The 23,627-nt window shown below is 46.0% G+C and overlaps 2 protein-coding genes and 1 long non-coding RNA gene across 4 annotated transcripts in view; 1 reads left to right on the plus strand and 2 right to left on the minus strand.

Annotated features, from left to right (window-relative positions):
• Window positions 1-5,538, minus strand: part of LOC118020086 — a 33,643-nt gene extending 28,105 nt beyond the window's left edge. The window contains exons 1-4 of the long non-coding RNA XR_004681810.1: window positions 5,010-5,538; window positions 4,479-4,618; window positions 3,716-3,835; window positions 923-973 (exon numbers count right to left, since the gene is read on the minus strand). This is a non-coding gene — a long non-coding RNA (uncharacterized LOC118020086). The remainder of the gene's footprint in view (window positions 1-922; window positions 974-3,715; window positions 3,836-4,478; window positions 4,619-5,009) is intronic.
• Window positions 5,539-10,214: 4,676 nt separating this feature from the next.
• Window positions 10,215-12,833, plus strand: LOC118020090 (2-aminoethanethiol dioxygenase). The gene has a single exon (XM_035019969.1). The coding sequence runs from the start codon at window positions 10,544-10,546 to the stop codon at window positions 11,354-11,356; it is 813 nt and encodes a 270-aa protein (XP_034875860.1). The 5' UTR covers window positions 10,215-10,543; the 3' UTR covers window positions 11,357-12,833.
• A 4,447-nt stretch (window positions 12,834-17,280) lies between these two features.
• LOC118020097 (E3 SUMO-protein ligase EGR2) lies at window positions 17,281-21,658 on the minus strand. Of its 2 annotated transcripts, XM_035019991.1 has the most exons (3): window positions 21,317-21,658; window positions 21,108-21,216; window positions 17,281-19,765 (listed from the first exon to the last, which is right to left on the minus strand). In XM_035019991.1, exons 2-3 carry the CDS (start codon window positions 21,124-21,126, stop codon window positions 18,519-18,521), a joined length of 1,266 nt encoding a protein of 421 aa, XP_034875882.1. In that variant the 5' UTR covers window positions 21,127-21,216; window positions 21,317-21,658; the 3' UTR covers window positions 17,281-18,518. The 2 variants fall into 2 exon arrangements, with proteins under 2 accessions (XP_034875882.1, XP_034875873.1); XM_035019982.1 differs by having other exon boundaries at window positions 21,108-21,658.
• Window positions 21,659-23,627: the final 1,969 nt, after the last annotated feature.

The raw sequence follows: 23,627 nt of genomic DNA on the forward strand, positions 1-23,627 counted from the left end.
TGGAAGCTCAGTGGAGGAGCTACTAAGTCAGGTAGGAAAGTCCCCTGGACTCAGTTTCAGCGTGCTGGCCTTCAGATAGATCTCCATGTCTCTCCCATGGTTTAGAAAGCTCCTTTTAGTACAGCATTATTCTAATCATTAGAAAGTGGGTTTGTTTAAATTGAGCATCAGCATGAACATCTACTTATGCGAGGTTGTCAAGTGTACCCACAGGGCCATCCTTTATGGTACCCGCTGAGTGGGGCTGGAGGGGCCAGCAGCCTTCCAGGCCTGAAACTGCCAGTCACTGATGTGATAGACAGCAATGGGAGAAAAGCAGGCTGACGCGGCTCAGACCTCCTCTCTCAGCATGGAGGGTACATTTAGAGGTCAGGTAATCTAGTCAATCTTTCTCTAGACTTTTAGATTTCATCTACCTGTAACTTTACAAAATTAACTTGGGATACCCAATGCTATGTGGCAAAAAAACTACATTAAAAAAACAACTACCATACAATCTACTAGTCTTTGCTGCTTTAAAAAAAGGCGGGGGGGGGGGGGGGGGCAGGGGGGGGGGCACCTGGGTGATGCAGTCAGTGAAGCGTCTGCTGTAGGCTCGGGTCATGATCCCAGGGTCCTGGGATCAAGGCCCGCGTCAGGCTCCCTGCTCAGCAGGGAGTCTGCTTGTCCCTCTCCCTCTGCCTCTCCCCCTGCTTGTGCTTGTGCTGGCTCTCTGACAAATAAGTAAAATCTTAAAAAAAAAAAAAAAAAAGGCGGGGTAGGGGAGATTTAAAGATACAGGGAGTAGCAGAAAAGGCAAACACTGAAACACGGCAAGAGTAACTCAGGGTGACCCATTAAAAATGAGGCTCTTTCTAGTGCTTCCCACCTCCCTTTCATCCTTCCTTTTCCCAGACATGGTGCTTGACTCCCATTCACCCACCAGCTCTCAATTCCCGAGGATATTTTCTTCAGTGTCCTCTTCCACAAGGACCTTTTCATAAGGAAAAAGGTAGGTAGATACATGTTAGTAACATGCTAGTTTTTAGCTGAAAACTAAAGTTTCAGTTTTAATGTAAAGGACGATCCTCTCAGAAATATTTACATTTTTAACAGAAGGAACAAATAGGAGTGCAAAGTTCCATTACTCTAGCTTGCCTTTTGGAAAAGTCAAGTGCAATATGGGAGCAGGAGCCTTCTTTCAGTGCCCCCCCAAAACCACTCCAAACTGGAGGTCAACAAGGCTCTCAATTCATTTTCTAGTAAGACTTCACTTACTAAAGACAATCTAGAAACCCAAATTCAACATCCTTCATTTTGTTCATCCTGAAATGCTTTTAAAGGAAGAAATTGCCACAGACTTATTCTATATTATTGATTACCAGTCGGGGGTGATTTTGCCCCCTAGCCTGGGGACTTTTGTTAACATCTGGAGATCCTTATGGTTATCTCAGGGTGGGGAGTGGGGGACAGCTGGTGCCACTGTCATCTTGTGGGCAGAGGCCAGGGATATTGCTAAGCATCCTACAATGCACAAGGCAGCCCCACAACAAAGAATTAGCCAGTCCAAAATGTCAATAGTGCTAAAGTTGAGAAAACCTACTTTATAAGAGCTAACTGCTATATAGCTGATATTTGGAGGATGTAAACACTAATGCTAGTGAAATTACTGTGCCCATGGTACGAATAAAAATGACCATAATTTGGAAAGATTCACACTATTTTCTTAACATTTCTGGAACATCATAATTCTGGCTCTGAATTATTTAAATTACTTTTTCAAAACAGTCGATTGAATAAAACGAAGAGGCTTTATATAGTTCATCTAAGTTTTTCTATTTTGGAAATAAGAGTTTTGATTAAAATTGGCATTTCTGAAACTCTAATTGCTAGTTATTGCTGGGGAAAGAAAGGAAAAAATTATTTCCAAGACCAGCCAGATGGGAAGTCTCAAGATAAGAAATTATAAGCCAATGTTCATATTCCAATCACAAGAAGGTTTCTGTTTACACGTTCTTAATTCTGCTTAAAAATAAGCAATATATTTCTTCAAATAGTTACTGAACTGCTATTAACTGGCTAATTTCTTAACATTAGGTTTAATCCCCCCAATCTTGTTAGATTATTAATAAGTAGAACAGCAATTTTTACAAGAACACTCTGTATATTAAGGAGTCCATAAATTCTAATAGAATCAGAATGGTTTCTGATATGGCAAAGGATATCTCTTTGTAGATGTTAAATCTTCCCATAGAAATTTTTAATGTCCATATTTCTGAACCTATTTCTGATTGAAATATAATGAATGCTTCAGTTTACAGGCCCAGAACCAGAGCATCCCAAATGTCTTCCTGACATTTATACTTTAGTACCATTCATTCTTAGGACCTGCACACTTTGGTAACTTCTGATCTTCCATATCTGAAAGCTCTCTCTCCTAACTTTCTCACTCCCTTCTCTTTTTTTCCTCTCCGCCATTTCCCCCAAGAAATGTCAAATGGATGAAAAAGACTTGCAGTACAGGGATGTGAGGAAAAGCCATAATGGTTCCTTCTGTCGTCCATGAGATTGAAAACTGTCCACAACCAGGAAAAGATGGCCAACTGAGGACTTTCACTTACTGAAATGCATCTTAAGCACTTGTAAGAGTTTCCAAACGTAAGAATCTTCAAGCCACACACACACAAAAAAAGCCTCTTTTTTTGAGGATCTTGTTTTAGGTAGATTTATGGAACTGCTTCCTTTTATTCAAGTCTACTGAAAGCCACAGAGAAAGAACTCCAAATTGAGGTACATCTCTTACTAGTTGCTTGGATTTGACAAATAAAGCAATCATCAAAATCAAGGAGCGTGCACTGCTTTTAAAAACCCTATTCGTTTGACATAATATAGCAGTGGGATGGCAAGGCAAATAAACGGCATTACTTAACATAATCACTTAATGTTGTGCAACCAACAGTCAGGTCTCATTGCTTTATCGCTTGCAAAGAGTTGGATGATAATAAAGTTGATTGTTAGTGTGAAGATATAAATTGTTCAGTAGTTAGAGTTGTTAATGAAAGCAAAGGAACACAAAAGAGGAAAAATAGGTTTTAGCAGCTCAAATTCATTGCTAATTGCCTGTGCATTCATTATAGGCTGACCAGGGCTAATTATCTAATTAAACTAAAGTTCTGCTGCCTTAGAGGAATTTCTCCTACTATGATGTTGGTTGTCAATTACCTCAGCAGGTCCCATTGAAATGTGTAGTTAACTCAAGTCATGTTTTGCTTTTTCCAACAGCAATACGTGGCACTCTTGGTGCATGATAATTTATGTTTAGAATTTTTAAAAAGTTTTTCCTTAAAAAATACTGTGAAAACTTAATAATAATGGTAAACATCATTTTAAACAAGAGTCTTGCTCACTTTATTCAATGATTTGTATTCAAGAAATGTCAATATAATCTGCTTTAGGTAGAGACGACACAATACAAAAGAGAAATCAAATATCATTGTATGCATGTTACTGAGTGTTCTTTTCACATGTTGCTTTTAAAAATACATTTAAAAGTGTCTTTTGTGATGCTCTGCAGTATTTCACAGTTGGAAATTATATTACTTATTGTCATGTAATTACAATTTTTAAAATTCATAGATTTTTCTAAAAAGCTGGAAATAAAGTGGTAAATCATCTGAACTAAATTCTTCACTTTATAAATAAGGGAACTGAGGTGCTAAGAAGTGAAATGACTTACCCAAAGTCACAGAGTGGGTTGTCAGAACCAGAGCCAGAACTGGTATTCAATCAGTTCTTCTTTCGTCCTTGATTGCTGCTGGTCCACTTTCAGATTAGACTGTCATCCTTCATGCTTTCTCTAAAATGTTGTAATAGAGCATCTAGTTGGACAAGGTTTCTGGTGTTTGTTGATTGGTTTTTCAAAAGAAGGCTTCAAAACCTTTCACTCCCCCAAGGAAACAGGTACTACGGTCAAGTCAGTCAAATATGCCCCAGAGATGTATTTTGGTCCTAGGGAACTTGATCCCCAATCGGTGGGATCATAAACCATCAAGCAATATTTACTAAGCATCCTTTGAGAAAGACATCTCCAAAGAAAGTACAATCTTGGGGCACCTGGGTGGTTTAGTCAGTTAAGCAACTGACTCTTGATTTCGGCTGAGGTCATGATTTCACGCTGGGCGTGGATCCTGCTTAAGATTCTCTCTCCTGCCCCTGGGTGGCTCAGTTGGTTAAGCGTCTGCCTTCAGCTCAGGTCATGATCTCAGGGTCCTGGGATCAAGTCCCAAGTCAGGCTCCCTGCTCAGAGGGGAGGCTGCTTCTCCCTCTGCTGCTCCCCCTGCTTGTGCATGCACACTTCCACCCTCTGTCAAATAAATAAAATCTTTAAAAAAAAAAAGATTCTCTCTCCCTCCCTTTCTGCCCCTCCCTCCCACCACCCCCACCCTACTCGCATGCGTGCTTTCTCTCTACAAAAAAGAAAAAAGAAAGTACAATCTCACCCTAAAGAGCTTTTCCCATTTTCACCTCCCTTGATCTTGGGATGCGGCATCTGCTCCCTGTAGGGACACAGGACTCTGGAACCTTTCCCTTTCGCAGTCATTTTTCAGGCCGGCAGCAGCAATGAACATACAGGTCTTTTCTGCCAAGTTAGAGAAGATGATTTTTCCCTTTTACTGCCTCTTGAAGATGAACATCAACTGTTTCACCACTTGTGATTCAAATCCATTAATTAAAATAAATATAAAGTAAAAATCTCTCTTTCAGCCAAGAGGAAAAGGACAGATGGGGAAGCGGAGGAGGTGGAGACAGCTGATGTCTTCTTAGAGGGGAAAAAAGGGAAAGAAAAACAAGAAGCATGAAATTGGGGGAAAAAGTTAATTAAGAGAGGTAAAAGGTGTTTCGATTTAATTTACAGTTCAGAACTATTTTGGTTCTCATAATAATTGCACTACTCAAAGAAGAGGAAAACCTCTCTAATATGAAAGTGGTAGGGGAGTGTTACCTTAAACCACTTCCAAAAACAGTCATACCTGGACTTTGGCAGTGCTTCAGACTGAGCTCGGCAAAAGCTTCTCTTCATTCATTCTCTTTCATTGCAAAAGCCACACATTTTTCCCCCTCAAGCTCCTTCTTGCATGCGCCTAATTTTTCATTTCTTTCTCCCTTGCCTCCCATTGCCTAAAACAAGACACTGGCAAGGAAACTAAAAAATGAACCAGTTTTAAGTCCTTTTCCGTCTCAATGCCACATGCACTGGCCTACAGAAATCACACAGTTCGAAACCAATGTCCTATAGCTTACACCACATACCACAACCTCCACAATTTATTGGTGCAATGTGCATACCTGAAGTCTAACCTGAACACTAAAAATTCCTAAGCATAGCATATTTAACTGAACACCCCATACACCAAAATGATTTGATTTCAGATAAACACACAAAGTTAAATCAGAATAGAGTGGAGCAGAGTTACTTTTAAGGTGGTAAGAGAGGGCGCCTGGGTGGCTCAGTAGGTGGGTGAAGTGTCTCCCTTTGGCTCATGATCTCAGGATCCTGGGATCAAGTTCCGCATAGGTCTCCTTGTTCAGCAGGGAATCTGCTTCTCCCTGTGCCCTCCCCCCCTCCAGCTGGTGCACTCGCTACTTCTTGCAAAAATAAATACAATCTTTAAAAAAAAGATGGTAGTAGAGATGGACAGAGCTAAGAGATGGACAGAGCTAAAAATAATTTTAGATAAGTGAGATGAAAGAAAATACATGGTTTTGTCTGAATTGTTCTTTTTAACTATCTCCATCATCCATGTGGAGCTAATGAGATGCTGAAAGGAATCTCAGAGATCATATGTCCCTGAACCACTAAGAAACTAGGATCTAGGGAAGTCAAATGATTTGCTCAAGAACACACAGCTGGTTAGTGTGAAAGCCATGTCTAGAACCAGCTCTTCTGCCTTCGAAAGTATTTCTTACAACTTGACATTTATTCATGATAACAGATGAGAAATATGTTAACATTTCCTAAGAATTGAAAGGAAAGCTACAATATAAACCCAAAATATTTCAAATATAACTAAGTATAAGTAAGTTAGTTGAAAAGTAGGAAAAATTCTTTAGCAATTTAGTTACCATGTTCTATAGTAACATAAAAGACAGATATAGGAGTAAGGTGACAAGAGCTACTGGGAAAAAAGAAACCTTCCTGCCCACCTCTAAACAAACAAACAACCTCAGGCTAGGAACTCAGAGCATTTGAGAATGTCAATACTTTTTTACTCTTTTGACTGGGCCCCAGTGTGATCAGAGAATTGGACAAAATTAATTCTGAAGAAGGATTTGAGAAAAAGTCAGAAGGTAATCTATCTCATGAATTAAGGAAAATAATTCCTCATAAAGAGGAGGGTCAAGGGAAAAAGGAAAAAAAAACAAAATATAAGCCTATTCCCAAAGAATGAAGAAATCAGAGAATTGAGGTAAAGTTAAGGGGGGTGGGGTGTGGAGGTGTGTGTGCGTGTGTGTGTGTGTGTGTGTGTGTGTGTCTGCCAGTATGTCTGTGTTTGGGGCTTTTTCCAGTTCTTCTTGGTTCCTGGTTAATTAAGCAAATATTTAAAAAAATAATCAGCTTTATTCATGCTTCTGTGTGCTGAGCCCATTCCTAAATTTAATAATTAGATGTGGGCAAGAGGTACGATTCAAGCTTTGTCAGTGTTACCTATCACTACATCGCTGCCAACTCATAAAAAAGAAAATGTGGAGAGAATATACTTTAAGAAATAGATTGTCAAAGCAATGGTTCATTAGCAAGCCCTGTCAGATCCACCTACAAAATAGATTCCTAATCTTTATACTAGTTCTCTCGTCTTTTCCCTGGATTACTGCCTCTAAACAGGGATTCTTTGCTGTTACACTCTTCCCCCACCAATCTCTAAGAAGTGTAAAACAGGTAAGTCATTCTCCTTCCCAAAGTTCTCCAAAAGCTTCTCACTGTATTTGTAATAAAGTCCACCTCCCCACCATGGCCCTCAACTCCCCATCACACCCCTATAACAATGGCCTATAAGGCCTATAAAATATGGCCCTTGCCTACCTCCCCAAATTCATCTCCAGGAACTCTGAAGGTCACTATGTGGTCTAACCTCACAGGCTTCATTCTCGTCCCCAATGATACCAAGCTCCTTCCCACTGTGTCAAAGTCACAGTATCTTATATCCTGTTTAACAACCTTAAGGCTTGGAATGCTCTGACTCCAAATTTTTCCATAACTGACTCCTTAATATGCAGGAGCAGCTCAAATGTTATCTTCTGGTCACCTCTGACTACCCAGTTTAAAGTAACACACCATATACACACACAAATATCACAGCATCCTATCATCCTGTTTTGTCTTCATAAACATATCTCTATCTGAAATTATGTTGCTCACTGATTTATACTATGTAACCTCCTCCATCCCAAAATACACACACACACACACACCCATGCACACACATGCAGGTAAATTCCTTGGGAAAGCAGATATTCCTTGCTGAAATCCCCAAAACCTAGAACAATGCCTGGTACTCAGCAGATACTTTTATCGAATGATAGATTCTGAATGATTGATTCCATCTATCCCAAACTTTTCCCAAATCCTGTGTCTGCCTTGTATTTCTAGCACTTGTTTACTATCACTTCTTCTTTGCTCCCTTTTCTGAATTTCTTTTGATCTTCATTCTGCTTACTGCAACACAAAGGAAAACAGAACAAGGAGCATAAAAAGAAGGACATTAATGGTGACAGAAATCTACTCAGCCAATGCTATTGGCAGTGGTAGAGAAGGGCAAGTAAGGTGCTTAAGGGCAAAAGTCCCTAGGATTGATTTCATCCATTAGTGTAGCTCTAAGGACATCACCAAAAGGAATTATGGAGATAGCCTGTCTGTGGCCTAAAAAAAAAAGTACCACATGCCCTATGGACACTCAGTAGTTCTTAAAACCTTTAATGTGCAAAAGATTCAGATTCAGTAGGTGTAGACATGATCTAGGAATCTGCACTTTCAACAAATGCCCCCAGGTGATTCAGATTCAAGCAGTCTTTGAAAACTTTCAGGTCTTTGGCCAAACAATAATAGCAAGGACCTGAAGGATGGTATCCCTACATAGAAGGTTTAGCCAATAAAAATGATCTTTTTTTTTTTTATCTCTACCTTGAAGCTGATTCTCAAGTCAAATTCCATTTCAGTATTTGCTGAGTATTATTTAAAATCATTGGTGCTTACTAATTTCTAAATGGCTTTTCACCATTTAAAAACTATAATAATAGCTACTGCTATGGGACATCTATGTTCCATATGCTATTAACAGTTTTTCACACATGTATCTTATTATCCCATTTCATAGATGAGCTTCAGTGAAATAAGTACAGGTAACTATTAAGTGACAGATTCGAAAATTACATACATCTATATGTTACTAAAGTCTGTGTTCTATAGAGTCTACACCTCCCACTAATTATACCTTAACAGAAGCAAAACCAATAAATAAAAACCCAGATTTGTAAATAAAGATAGGGGATTCTTCTTCTTAATTTAACTAGTCCTCACTTTAGAAAAAGATTGCATGGGATTTCACTACATGGTGAACTTTGACAGTATAATTTAAACACCTTAACAATGGCATGGTAACTCTGAAGAACAAAGAAATATCAAGAGTCCTTTCTCTAACAAATAATCACCGTCTTAATCAAAATCACCAAATACTAAGAACTGGTTCACTATTTACAGATCCAGCAGTGATTCTCAAACTGGGCTGATAATTAAGAATCACTTGGGCAGCACCTTAGAAAAAAAATTCTAGGCTTCACACTAGTTCTTCTGAATCAGAATCTCTGGGGTAGGACCTCCAAATCTTTATTTTTATAAAGTTTCCCAGGGGCTTCTGACGAGTAACTCCCGTTCAGAAGGACTGTTACCCTAACCCCAGCATTTTACAAGTGAATAAACTGAGGACCTAAACGGGTAAGATCTGCCTAAAGACATACAACCTGTAAGTAGCACAGTAGGTTGGAAAAACAATATCCTGACTCCACATATAGTGCTTTTAACACCAATTCAAACTGTTTTTTTTTTTAACTGTACATTTTCTGCACTGCTTAGGCCCTGCGCATTCCTTACTATCCTTGTGCAACTTACTCCCTCATCTGCAAACTGGGAATAATAGTGCCCACCTTTTAAAGAGTTGCTATGAGGATTAAATAGTATAATATTCATTAGGTACAGAGTGCCTCGCATATACTGAGCGCCCATTAAATAGGTTACACAGCCCACTAAAAAACCATGCCTTTTTCAGCTGGAGAGGATTTACAGAACCACTTCAATTACAAAACGAACAAGGAGCCCATGTTCAGCTTTGGAAGTCCAAAAGTACTTTAAACTCAGGGTAAGGTGAAGGTCAAGAGCTTGCCTGATTCTCGCACACCACTGTTGCTCATAAGATGCCTCAGAATCATCTAGTGAATCAATTTCTAGACCAGTAATCTGTATTTTTTAAAAGCCCCTCCCTACCTCCCCCTCCCAACCAGGTGCTTCTTTGGCAAACCATGGTTTGATAATCCTTAGTATACACAATCCTTGGCCACAGCAAATGGCCCCTCGAATCCCAGCAAAACTATCGTGCTCTGTAACCGGAAGAGCAGCGTCATCACACCCTGACGCAAACAACAGCTGGGGACGGCTGTGGGGAGGAATCGTGATCACTAAGGACGGCCTCGACCCTCTCATCTCCCAAACTTGCAAAATTACGAAAGTGCCGTCCAGTAATCTCCAGGGCAGACAGTGCTGCCTAGGTGGCCAGGAAGACATAAAGTTAACTCAACAGCCTCCTTTCCAAGGGTAGAGCCAAAGAAAAGCGACCCTGTTGGGCGGAACAGGACCGAGCGGCGCCAGAAGGTTAACGACCCTCTTGCCCTGTTCCAGGCGGTGGCCAAGACTCCACCGCGCCACAGGCCAGCTGCCGGAAGTGCGTCATTCCAGCTTACTGGGGGTGCCGGGAGTTGTAGTCAACTGGCTATTTCTCTTGTGCCCCAATTCACCTTTTTCAAACAAGCAACCACCTTGGAACCGTAAAGAAGGGCGCTTTGTAAGAAACAAATCCAATCCTTCCTTTTCCAGCTGACAAAGGAAACTCAGACCTCACCCGTAATCTCGGACTACAAGTCCCAGCATGCTCTGTAAGACGGCCAGAGCGCCCGGCCACCGTCGTAGGTGTGGGCCACTTGAATGGAACGTCGGGCGTAATGCAAAGCCTTCCACGGTCCGCACGGCCAGTACCTGCTCCCCGGGCGTGAGTGCGGCGTGTGGGTCGTGCGCGTGCGCGCTCGCCGGAGGCGCGGGGCGGGTGCGCCGGGCTGTTGCGGGCGTGAGGCTGCTGAGGTTGGCCGCGGCGGTGCCGCGCGCCCGAAAGACCGGTACTTGCGGGGCCTCTAGCTTCGCCCCGGGCTGCGGGCAGCCCTGGCGGCCGCCGGAGACCGCAAGGCGCGGAGGAAAGCAGGGGGCGGCGGGGGCCGGCCTCGGCACGCGGAGGAACAGCCGAGCATGCCCCGAGACAACATGGCCTCCCTGATCCAACGGATCGCCCGCCAGGCGTGCCTCACCTTCCGGGGCAGCGGGGGCGGCCGCAGCGCTTCCGACCTCGGCGCGGCGCCGGGCCCCGAGGCCTCGATGCCGCATGGCTTCCCGGAGAACCTGAGCAAGTTGAAGAACCTGCTGACCCAAGTCCGCGCGGAGGACCTGAACATCGCCCCGCGTAAGGCCACGCTGCAGCCATTGCCACCCAACCTGCCGCCGGTCACCTACATGCACATCTACGAAACCGACGGCTTCAGCCTCGGCGTGTTCCTGCTCAAGAGCGGCACGTCCATCCCATTGCACGACCACCCGGGCATGCACGGCATGCTCAAGGTGCTCTATGGCACCGTGCGCATTAGCTGCATGGACAAACTGGAGGCGGGCGGCGGGCAACAACCGCGGACCCCGCCGCCAGAGCAGCAGTTCGAGCCACCGCTGCAGGCCCAGGAGCGGGACGCCGTGCGGCCGGGCGTGCTGCGTTCGCGGGCCGAGTACACCGAGGCCAGCGGCCCCTGCGTCCTCACTCCGCACCAGGACAACCTGCACCAGATCGACGCTGTGGACGGACCCGCCGCCTTCCTGGACATTCTGGCCCCGCCCTATGACCCCGACAATGGCCGAGACTGCCATTATTACCGGGTGCTGGAGGCCGTCAGGGACAAGGAGGCCTCTGGCTCGGCCGGTGACCTGCCCCGAGAGGTGTGGCTCCTGGAGACCCCGCAAGCCGATGACTTCTGGTGCGAGGGGGAGCCCTATCCAGGTCCCAAAGTCTTCCCTTGAAGCCGCTGGCGCCTAGTTGCTGTGGGCTGAAGACGTGCCCTATTCACATCTGGGCCTTGCTGCCCGCGACCCACCATAAGGGCTCTCTCCCTACCCCCAGGCCTGGGCGTTGGATCTACTGGAATGGGCTGTAGCCGCTTCCTCTGGAGCCGTGGGAAGCACGGGCGACTGGAGTGCAGCCACGGGGCCCGGTTAGGGGGTGGGGAAGGCGGGTAGGCTAGGTTGTTTCCTGGCTCTGTCACTGCCACCGGGGTTTTGATTTGGGGGAAGGAGGGTAGGGGACTATCTGAAGCGCTTCCATCCTAAAGCCATAATGAAAATATCTTTTCTCTGTTCCTTATCCTACACAAAATACACGAAATGCCCCCACCCCCCTTCCCCGGGTAAATAGGGTTTGTTTTCCACTCACATCTTATGCCCTTTTACTTATTGTTATAGTTTTAACTTATTGACTGCATGACCCAGTGGTTTGAATTGTTTTTAGTTCAAGTCATTGGTAAAAACTAGGCTTAAAAAGATGAGCTACTATTTAAAGTGAGTTGTCCTGCCTAATTAATTCGTTGTGGAAATTAGATCTTTTTTCCAGAGTTGGGGCATCACCCCCAAAACAACTATGCATGTAGAGGACAAGATTTAATTTCTTTCCTCCCCCTGCCCAGTAGCCACATCTGGTTTACTCTGGCAGCATCTACTAAGAAATTCAGCACCTGCATATCTCAGTGACAAATGGTCACTTACAGCTTATCTTCCCCATGAGTCTCCAGATCTGTGAGTTGAACAGGTTTCTTGTTGCAGATTGACCTTTAATGCAAAAACTATATTATCCTTAAATGACCTTTTTTTTTTTTTTGGTCTTAGTGTGCTTTAAGAGGTGATAGGGTAATTCTGTGTTTTCTAAGGAGAAGATTCAAAGGAGCTGAATCGGTATGCTTCCAAACAACTGAATGTAAAACACTCCTAGCCAGCTGTTGCATTCCATGCCCCTATTTACTTCCAGTATTTTCCTGCAAAAAAGAGAAAAATGTTGATGACTGTTTCAAATTCTCTCAGGAGCTCTAATGTTCCAGAAGGCCGGTGGTTCCAGCTGTGTTGTTTTGGTGGCAGTGTTCTCAAAACTCTTCAAAACAGTAGAGAGCCAGTGCTTGTTTCATCCAGTGTGGTTTTCTATAGGAAGAGAGAAAGCACAGATGATCAAGGCTACAGAATAGAGAATTACTATACTGCTGGCCATTTTAGAGCACCAAAACTTGGGACAAAACACTTCCTAACCTCTTAAACAATTGTGCTATCTGTAACTAGTTTAATTTTTGTCCTTTTAGTAAGCTCAGCAACTTTTACCTTGTTTACAAATGTATTTACACCATTTGCTTCAGGCTATGGAGCACTATTATTTCCCTCTTTTTACTATTTATAGGATTCCTTTTTCACAACACTTTTAATAAAAACAAACTGTAGAAATAAACACGTTAAAATCTGCCCAGCTGTTGTCTAAGCCCTCTTGATTGACTTGCCCAAATGGCAATCCAGTTCTAAGGTCTGTAATAAAGGGAGATTTGCTATTGGCGGAAAGTGTTGACCCTGTAGAGAAACAGTATGTGCCTTTGCCTCTTTGCGCACAGTGGGTTACTATGGCGCAGAGTGAAGGAATATTTGTTCCCAATTTTTTAAATAGAATAAAAAAGCAAATTCTTGATGGTTTTAAAAAAGATGCTTATTCAGTGCGAAATGCCACTCTGTTGTAAAACCTGAGACAGGCATAATGCCAAGCATTTCTTCCAGGGTTGCTAACATTGTTTTATGGTAGCTTCACATTCTGGTATAGTTTAATATGCCTTGGGGACAGCTTAAAGCAGTTCTTAATGCCATTCAGTTTAAAAATAATCCTAGATATGCAAATGATGATTTTCTTAGAAAAATGTTCACAAAATGGGGTTTTTAATAGCACAGTAATGAATGTGAATGGTTACCACATACCTACCTGTTCTGAATTATAGCCAAAAGATGATTAACTTATATTGTTTATAATGATATATATGCTGTAATACAACCTGGCCTATATTAAACCGACAAAAACTCATTCTGGCAGTAGGACAGTAATAAAGGAGGAATTGTTTTTCCAAACTTTAAAGTTCTCAAGTACAAACAAGTTGAATGAAAAAAAAAACTAAGGTGCTTTTCAAAAGATTAACTGAAATGGTTGCAGGCCAAAATAGCAATATGATATCTCTCTAATTTAGTTCAATAAGAACGGTGAGACTTTTGGTTCACTAATAAATTCTGAGGAAATTAATGGTGAAAACAAATTGTGTCAGTGAGCCACTAAGGAAAGAATATTCTTAATACAAGTACAAAATGTGGTGCAGCAAAGCTGTCACCTCTCTGCATAACTGTTGGTCATGACTGACTGGATGTGCTGCTGTTGTATTTCCATATATTCCATATATTCCTGCAATATAGACTATATAACAGCTGTAGGAAAAATTTGTCTTCCTCCACACAGACTAATGAGCACAATGACACTAATCACTTTTCTGTGGAATAACATGCAATAATTGCCTCTCATGAGTGAGATGTCAATCTCAATACTTCTAAAGCTTTTTTATTCTCTGGTGATATCAAAAGCCAGTTATATTATTGGGGAATATGGTGCATCTACCTACTACTTTATGACAATTGACTTTTTACAAAGCTTGATTTGCATGGGTTGAGTTTACACTAACTGCTGTTTATTAATGAACATCTTGGGCCCGTTTTAAAGAAATAGTTGTCAACAGGAGTGGGTTCTCTGAACTTTTAAGACTAATTGACCTTAAATTCTTCCGAAATCCATACCTTTTATTCCTCCTTTTGCATTGTCCCCTTGTAGGTGCCTCAGCCTTGGCATCTCAGGAAGACTCTTACTGCTCATCTAATCCCAGTGGCTGTCTTGTGCCCTAGCTCTGCTGCTCAGCAAAGCAGTATGTCTTTAATTCAGGGTTCAGCCCATTACTATTCAACTCGAACCTGAGGGCAGTGCCACTCCTGTAACCCTCCTAGTCTGAATTCTGAACTCCAGATTACAAACAAGCCAGCCACTGATCATTTCAGTGTAATGAAGCATCTACTGTCAAGGAAATCGTTTGTTAAGCCCCATATACATGCTGAATTTTTAGATCCAGAGATGTTTACATTTCTGGATTAAAATCAGTGTACTTATGGAAAATAAAGGCATGTTTGAAATTGTTTAGAGGTAAATCTTTTCTGATTATTGCAAAATAGAGAAGAAAAATACTATGATGTCTACATTTTAATTACTATTAAAGATTTAGTCTATACAGTAGGATTATGTTGTATTGAAAGCCGGTGGCTTTCTGCAGATTCTAAAGCCCAAGTAATAATATAAACTTAGTCTATTTCCTTGAGAGTGAGCTTTGAAACAATCTGATTGAAAACACATCTGAAACTGTCTAATCATGTTACTTTGCTACAACAGAAAATAGTTCCTTTTATATTTAAGCTAAGGAAAATAAACTAGTGCAAGAAAACAAACATACTTTTATACATGAAGGAAAGAATCTTTGGACTTTATTTCTTATCTTTACTTTTTCTGTGAAGTTTAATTGCAGTTTGGAATGGCAGCATCTTAAGTACTTGATGATGCTGACCATTCATTCCCATATATATATATATATAACAGTTAAAATATCACTACAGCCACTTTTAATATATATCAAACAGTTTGGCTTAATTTCATTAGCAGTTGGTATTTAAATACACTGATTTATGAATAATTGAAGACCTTATTTAGGTTTAATAGACCTTTTTATAATATGCAGTGAACCATAGCAAATGCATTATGATCTCTAGGCAATTAACTCTCCAGAAGTTTTTTTTTTTTTTTTAAGATTTTATTTATTTATTTGAGAGAGAGATTGAGCATGAGCGGGGTGAGGGGCAGAGGGAGAAGCAGACTCCCTGCTCAGCAGGGAGCCTGATGTTGGGCTCAGTGCTGGGGCGCAGGATCATGAGTTGAGCCAAAGGCAGATGCTTAACCAACTGAGCCACAGGTGACCCCAGAAGTTTATTTTTAATAATCCCCAGTAACAGCTGTACCATCAGAAATACTATTCAATAAGGCATACTGAATGTAAGAAGGAGCAGACTTAGCTTTGTATGCTTTATTTCTTGAGCAAAGTAAAAAATGAGGCACTTGCATGACAGTACCCTGAATGTTTCAACTGAGAGTAAAATCTGATTAAAGATGGATCTAACATGTTAAAATCAAGTAAAAGTCACCAAGTTGTGAAAAAGCACCAAGATGTGTTCCTTATGGTATGTTATGCCACTTCGAGCCCACAGCAAGGTGGTTATGTAACCAATTTGACTACCATCAAAATATTTAATCTTACTCTTTTAAAAATGACTTCTTTACTTTTTTAGTCCTGCTTTATAAACAGTTGTTTACATTATCTTGATTAAAGGTGTTCTGAAATTTAAAGTGGCAAGACAATTCTAGATCTTCTAAAACTTAGGTGTACTATATTTTAATCTAATGAAATTTTGATAGGAGGGGAGTATTCATTAAAAACACAGTTATCAAAATGTGGCGTTGTTTTATACATATTTTAACAAAATTAGCCAAGCAAGGATGATAATATGCTGACAAATTAGGAAATATGCATCTAATAGAATAACACCAGTCACTAGAACGATCTGGCACTGAAGTTTAGAAATTTCTATTTCGCAGTTACAGAAAGAGGTATTCTGTATCTTTGAAATAGGGAAAGAGAGGAAATAAAAGGATTAATTACCTCCACAAGTTAGATCTCAAAATTCCAGTGCTTGGAAGGACAAAGAGTAGCTGTTGCCGTCTGCTGTTCTAAAATAAAGGCCTTTGAGTATCCACCATGTATGAAGGCGGCTGACAGTGGCAAAGGACAAACATGACCGTTTTCAGAGGATAGAGCTGAACAGTGAGTATTCCAACAGGTTACGCTTGTGTGAGGATCCAGAAGCCGTGGGTGAACTTAAATGATCCTGAGGCCCAATTTTAGAGTACAGATAACTTCACAGAGACCCAACCCATTTACTTCGTATGACAGGTAGATAAATTGTTGGGGTTATATTTTAAAATCACAACAAAGGGCTTGCGGTAAAATGAACCCTATAGTGTATTCTTTTGCAAACCATTATCCAGTACCATGGAGGCCCGTATATGCCTATTCAATTTGCCTATTAAAGAAAGGGTGTCTTTCTTTGAGATTTTCTTCGGCTGCTGTACACCCATCTTATCTAATGAGCTGGGTATTTGGATCGTCCCTTGACCCACCAAACCTATGGCAGATTAGTGATCCTTCCAAAAACGGGTAATCAGGGAGAGAAGACGAGAGAGAAATGAGTCCTGGGGTAATTCCTTTGGCAACCCATTAATGCTGTCTTCAGCAGTGTCTGAGTGCATTTTTGATCTGAAGAGGCGATAGCATTTTTCAAAAAGTTTTCTGTGGTCCTGAGACTAATCCTGGAACCTAAAAGTCATTTCCAGCTTGACCACGCCACCACACTTTCCACAAAGCCACATCTCGTCTGAGTTCCTGGCCTTGGTCAGGGTTCTGAAAGCAGCCACAAATGTGTAGTCTCCGAGTGGGCACTTGTTTGTAAGTATTTATTTTCCGGAGCCCACTCAGGAGCCAAGAGAAGCTATAGGCTGTTATAGAGGACGGAACAATGAGTCAAAACAACGCCTCCCCACTTTTACACTAATGCATGGGGGAAATCCCCGGAACACTAGTGTTTGATTATGAATGGAGATTGCTTTGGGGGTGACCGGGCGGGCTGGTGTTGAAAGGCAAGCAGAGATCCTGGCTTGGTCAAAGCACTAAAACCCACTGGATAACCATTGAATTCCCGCCCAGGAAATCTTTCATAAATGATTTCTGCAGCAAAAATATTGTTGAAAAGTATTTATTTACACTATAGTCATAAACCATCCATTATCTGAACTTCAGTTAGTGGTTTTGCATTAGAATAAATCATTTATATTTCCACAACTATTAAGAGCTAATAACCAAACAAGTCAGCTCCAGTAATATTATTTACATTCTTATCTGCAATTCGACTACAAAGGTAACACTTAAGTCACAAAACAGAGCATACAAAAATATACTTTCTAAAAAAAAAAAATCCAAATATTAATAGGCAGAAATATACAGCCATACTAAACCCAGGGAGTGATTTTTTTTTCCATAGTAAGGCAACCCATTTACATGCAGACCCTGTAACATTGTCTACATCACACAAGGCACCAAGGACACTTCTGACACAACTGCATGCATCCTAGTTTCAGAGAATATATGTACATCCCCCTTTAAATAAGTTAACTTCTGACTCATTTCAAGAGATCATAAATGCTTTACTTTTTTTCCCAAAGGTTCAGAACTTGGAGAACAGTGCACATCAAAAAATACACAAAATCTGAGTGGATATACACTGAAAAAATAGTCTTTACGTTTCTCAAACAACTCAAAAAGGAGCAGATATTGCTAAGTCCCTCCCATCACATTGCACTTCCGTTCTTTGAGTTTATAATACATATTGCTTAAAGGGTTAGAACGACTAGATGAGCTTTGATTCACTGTTCTAGGGCCACAGAATGCAGCATAAAGGCCATGCTTCATTCACTGTACAGCATCCCCAAATGAGTCCCAAGCCATAAAGTGCACATCAGCTTTGCTTCTTTCTGCTGCCCCCACCTGAAGGGATCAGCATCTCCCAACCTACTGTAGAAAAAGTCTCAAATCAACTCTGACATCCAGAGTCAAAATCCTGTAATGGGACAAAATACGAGAGAGGGGAAAGCAAAACCTAGTCAAACAACCCTTTAAAGCAGGGTCAGGCCTCAGCCCTCCAGGCCAGGGGACCCCTCCCAACCCCTTTCTGAGCCTCCCCATTACGTTGGGGTGATGATAGTCAACTCACCTAAGAGAGACTACAGTGGGCTAAGTTTTGGGGAGGACCTGCTTCTAAGTGTAAAGGGGACAGTGCTGGGCTCCACCAAGGCCCTTTGCCCAAGGAAGGGAGAGAGGGGCAGGAAAGGGTGGTAGTGTTTGTTGTGCAGCTCGAGTGGACCAGTGGACGAAGGGCCTCCGGGGCCTCAAGGAGCTGGTGTGTCAGCCTGAGGCTCATCTCAAGGTGTCCGGGTCCGAGAGGAGCAAGGGGCAAGGGACCCTCCACCGATAGCGCTGCTGTTGCTGCCGCACATGGGCCCCCCAGCCTGAGAGCCTCCAGGGCATGAGGCCGAGGAGGCCCCAGGCCCGGATGAGGAGGGGGCGCTGCTTTTGCGCTCCTTCTGTCTCAGGTGGATCTTGGTGTGGCGCTTCCTCTCATCACTCCGGGCAAACTTGCGGCCGCAGTAGTCACAGGCAAAGGGCTTCTCGCCAGTGTGGGTGCGGATGTGGGTAGTGAGGTGGTCACTGCGGCTGAAGTTACGCATGCAAATCCGACACTGGAAGGGCTTGTGTCCCGTGTGGATTCGGATGTGCCGGGTCAGCTCGTCCGAGCGGGAGAAGCGTCGGTCACAGCCTTCTGCTGGGCACGGGTAGGGCCTCTCATGCACTGGGGTCTTGCTGGGCCTGTTGGGGTACTTGCGAGGCCGCAGAATGGGCCGCAGTGGCAGGTGGTGTGGGTTATAGGCGGCAGCGGCAGCGGCTGAGCTGCTACCAGCCAGCCTGGGTCCCTCACTGCCTCCATTGGCCCCTGGCCCTGTGGCCGCAACACTGGGGCCCCCCAGGGTAAAGTTGCGGATGGTGGAGAGTGGAGTGAGTGGAGGAGGGACTCGCAAGGAGTCCAGAGGGCAGGGGAAGGGTTTGCGGTCTGGGCCAGCTGTACCATGTAGGTCTCTCTGGCACTGTGATGGGAAGAATCCAGGATAGTCTGGGATCATGGGAAAGAGACCGGGGTCCGTGGCTGGCTTAGGGGAGGGGTAGGAAGGAGGTGGTGGGTAGGCCAGAGAGGAGGAGGTGGAGGTGGTGGCTGCTGACAGGAATGCCGAGGGATCCTGGTAGATGTCTCCTGCACAGCCAGAATAAGGAGGCGGTGGCGGTGGAGAGTAGAGGTGGTCCAGGTCAGGCTGGGTCTGAGACATGGTGCACACACCCAGGGGTCCTGTGGCCAGTGGGTTGGGGGAGGCAGAGGTGACGCTGGACGAGGCTGTGGTCGAAGCTGGGGAGGTAACCCCCTGCAGGATGCCTGCACTCACAATATTGATGATGCCTTCTGGGTAGCAGCCGGCACCAGGGTACTGGGGGTCAATGGAGAACTTGCCCATGTACGTGAAGGTCTGGTTTCTAGGTGTGGAGACGGGAGCAAAGCTGCTGGGATATGGGAGATCCAAGGACCTCTTCTCTCCAGTCATGTCAATGTTGATCATGCCATCTGGGGAGGGAATAGAAAGAATGGAGGTGGAGCAATGAAAATGCAGCCAAGTATCCCTTGTCATCCCCTCTAAACATGGGTCCATTCCCAAATCCCAAGATCCTAGCACAGTAGAGCTGGGGCAGAGTCCAACAGGTGGGAAAATTGCAGCCCAGAGACAGTAAGAAGAGGGCAGCCCAGGATCCCACTGGCAGCCAGTGACAGTCTGGGACTCAAACTACCTCCAGGAAAGCAGGATGAGCTACTCCCAACCCCCACACACAGCCATCTGTGGCTCTTGTCCCCAATAAAAACACCCAATAATAGCAACAACAATATTTAAAAAATTCCCCATCTGCCTGGAACTTCTCTCCCTCTCCTTTGTCTGGGGGTCCCACGGCTGGGGCTAACAGACACTAACCAGGAGACTGATCCCAGCCAGTGCCGCCCGAGAGAGGGGAGCCTGAGGAGGAGATCAGTGATTTCCTGGCTGCTACCCATCCGCGGTGCCTTCCTTCCCTCCCTCCCTCCCTCCCTCTCCAAGCTGCGCTACAGCTGACGGCTGCTGGAGGGGTATGGGGCGCTGCAGTGGAAGGAATCTATAGGTTTCTTCCCTTTCCCAACCTTCTCAGCCTTGTCCAACACCCGCACGCCCCAGCCCAAGGCCAGTGGCGGAGCTTCGAGGAAGGAGCGGGGGCCGCGGGGGACCACTTTCCACTGCATCGCCAAGGAAACCAGCGGCGCGGGTGCCCCCGCGGGCCTCCTTCGGCAGCCAGGGGACCGCTTCCCGCGTTGCCCGCCCTCCTCCTCCTCCTTCTTCCCGCCTCGCCAACCCCCTCAACTTCATGGGCGGCGCGCAGGTGGGGGCGCTCCTTCTGGCCGCTCCCGGAACGCGCTCGGAGATTTTTCCCGGGGTCGGCTCTGCCCGGGAGGGAGCGGCGGACGCTTTCCTCTGGCGCTTTTCCGCCGCTCGGCTCTCCAGCTCTCCTCCGGAGCCCCGAACTTTCTCGTCACTTTGTCCCTGCCCCGGGAGAGGGGAGGCCTGGGTACCTCCGGCCCACGAGCCGGCACAAGCCCGACGCCTGGTGGGGCACCTCTTCTACTCTTATCCCTGCGCCCGCCGGGGGCTGGGCGCGCCGCGGCGCAAGCACGCCGGCTCGCTGACGACCTGGTGCATCTGCCCGCGCGCTCAGCTCCAGCGATCCGGTCCTTGCTCCCGCGGGCTTCTCCTGCACCCCGTTCGGTCAACACCGTCCACCTCGCGCCCCAACCCTCTCCTCCAAAGTCCTGCAAACGCACCCCACCCCACCCACCACCTTCGAGCCGCGTGGGTCCCGGCCCGCGAAGGGGATATGCGGCTTACCTCCGGCCACTCCGTTCATCTGGTCAAAGGGGCCTCCCAGTTCGGCATTGGGGAAGATGGTCACCGACGTGGCGGCGAGGTCCTCCACCGGGTAGATGTTGTCAGACAGCTGGTGCACAAAACCACTGAGAGTTACTGGGATTTTGTCTACGGCCTTGGCGGTCATCATTTGCTCCTCGCACAACCTGGAGACCCAACTCCCTCTCTACCTGGAGCGTCAGAGAAGCCGTTTTGGAGAGGGATTGGACTGAGTCTAAGTTGGTATCTCCTTTTGCCCTCCACGCTTAAAAGCAACCACACACAAAAAAAACAAAAACAAAAAAACAACAGAAATAAAACTAGCAAACAAGTTGCTGTTTTTTCTAAGAAAGCAGAAAAATGACTATTTGCCACTGACTCTCTCCTGTGTTCCGGCTGGGAAGCCAGGAGTTGCTGGTGTAGTGTTATTATAACAGTCAGTGTGTCCCCTCGCCGAGCTATTAATCAATTGCTGCTCTCTCGGTTAGACGGAAAGTGTTGCTGTAAGTATTTATGGGCAGGTCCTCAATGCCCGTGACGTCGCTGCCCATATATGGACTGAGGAACAGGGCTGGGCCAGGCGGCTTCTTGCCGTCACATGGCCGATTTGCATACGGGCTCGGCAGCGCGGGCTCCGCGGGGCTCGCGACTCCCGGCTCTCAGACAGCAGGGAATCACGGGGGTCTAGGGCGCGCAGCCCAAGCCCCAGTCCCTGTCCAGGGCGCACGGCCCAGCGGGGAGCGGATGAGCCCGGGGGTCCGGCTCAGGCCACCGGGGAAGAGCTTGCGGGTCCAAGCTGCGGCGAGGCCTCCCCAGGCGGGGAGGAATTCCGGTTCTCCGGGACTTTCCAAAAAAGGCGAAGATCCGGTGCCGGCGGCTCCGCCTCCCCAGCCCTTGTTTGGGAGCCATTCCGGAAAATTAAACTTCGGAAAGAAACCGAGCGGAGCCGAGACACTACAGTCAAACCCCTACTCACTTTCTTGGCAGCTCAAAACCGCAAGCAAAAGGAGGCAGCGAAGAAAAAAAAAAAAAGCTGCATGCATTCACGGAAGCTGACTGTTTTTTTCTGAATTACTTGGTGGAAAGAAGTGGCTGGTGATAAGAGTGAATGCGGTATTGCTTTTTTGGAAAGTCTGTTCTATTTATACAGGAGTGAAAACGGAACAGGTTTGGGGTTGTTTGTTTGTTTAAGTATTTCGGGCATCTTGGGGCTGGGGGGTAGACCCTAGGAGGAGCAGAATAACTGCGGCGAGCTTCGAGAGAAATCCTCAGCCGGAGACACCCCCCCTTCCTCTGCCCGCGCGCTCCCCGCCCCCCTTCAGCTGCTGCGCGGAGCGGGCGCCCTTCCCGGCGCGTCTGGGCGGTCGGCTGTGTGGGGGCGTCCAGATGGAGGCTTGGACACTCACCCTGCCCCGCCACGCACACACACACACACTCTTACACTCACACACGCTCCACTTCCGCTACACACACTCCCGCCCCCGCTGCCTTCTTCACACACCCACTCGCACACCTTACGCTACACACCTCCCTGTTGACAGCGCGCCGGGGCGCCCGCCTCGCCAACAGAGTGCCCAGCCCGCCGAGCGCACCGGGGGTTGCGGCACAGGGTGCTCTGCCAAGACACCCCTCCTCACCTTCTCTCGCCGTACCGGCAGCCCCCAACCCCTGAGAGCCTACAGTCGGGGGGTTACGCTCTGCCCTCCCCCGAGCCCTACTCCACAACACGCACATTTGGAAGAATCTTCTTGCTTTGCCTCGCCAAGAGCCACCTCGGTGAGCCCAGGGAGGTCCCGAGTGACAGCAAACAGCGTCGCTAACGCCAATTTCGAGCCGCCATCACCCCACACGCGTTTCCCTTTTTGAGTAAAAAAAAAAACAAGAAAACTATCCCGGATGGAAACCTTTCTGTTTAGTTCCCAAAGCAATTTTTAAAAACTTTTCCGAGGTCCAGAAAGCGGTGGGTTCTGGCTCGCTGCACGCACCGCTCCCGCCTCCCCGCCCACAGCCAGAGCGCTCCCGGCTTGGTCCGGGCCCCGCGGGAGGCTGGTCCCAGGTGCCCAAGCCGGCGCGCCGCCACCGGCCTGGCTCTGTCCCGCCCCAAAGCCGCCAAGACCTGGGATAAAGCGCGGGGGCAGCTTCTGGGGCCTGGCCAAGCCCTTTCCCGCCCCCGGCCCGGGACGGCCCCAGCCTCGTGGGGGCCCAGGCGGGCGAGAGCCACGACGCCACGCCGTGGAGGAAGCGCGGCGCTGCAGGCGGCTCTCCAGCCGCTCACCTGCCGCGGCCGCGGCCGCCGCCGCAGCCAGCCCGCTCCCACCCGGCCCCGCACGCGGGGGAGACCGGGCACGGGGAAGGCCGGCAGCGGCTTCTGCTCCTCCGCCCAAGCGTCGCGTCTCCCCCTGCCCGCCGCGAAATCGTCTTCAAGGGGGACCGGCCACCTTCCTGACTTCAAATGCCCAGAAAAAAATTGGGAAAGTTTACCGCTCTCACTGCGCGCTCTTT

This window comes from Mirounga leonina, unplaced genomic scaffold (genome assembly GCF_011800145.1).
Source record: "Mirounga leonina isolate KUSES-001 unplaced genomic scaffold, KU_Mleo_1.0 Mir_109, whole genome shotgun sequence".
NCBI lineage: Eukaryota > Metazoa > Chordata > Mammalia > Carnivora > Phocidae > Mirounga > Mirounga leonina.

Excerpts from the sequence above, each read along its gene's own strand:
- LOC118020097 (XM_035019982.1), bottom strand. The coding sequence starts at position 21,276 with ATGATGACCGCCAAGGCCGTAGACAAAATCCCAGTAACTCTCAGTGGT. Across the intron at positions 19,766-21,107 it reads GATGAACGGAGTGGCCGGAG|ATGGCATGATCAACATTGAC; the intron begins GTAAGCCGCATA and ends TTCCCTCCCCAG.
- LOC118020090 (XM_035019969.1), top strand. The coding sequence starts at position 10,544 with ATGCCCCGAGACAACATGGCCTCCCTGATCCAACGGATCGCCCGCCAG.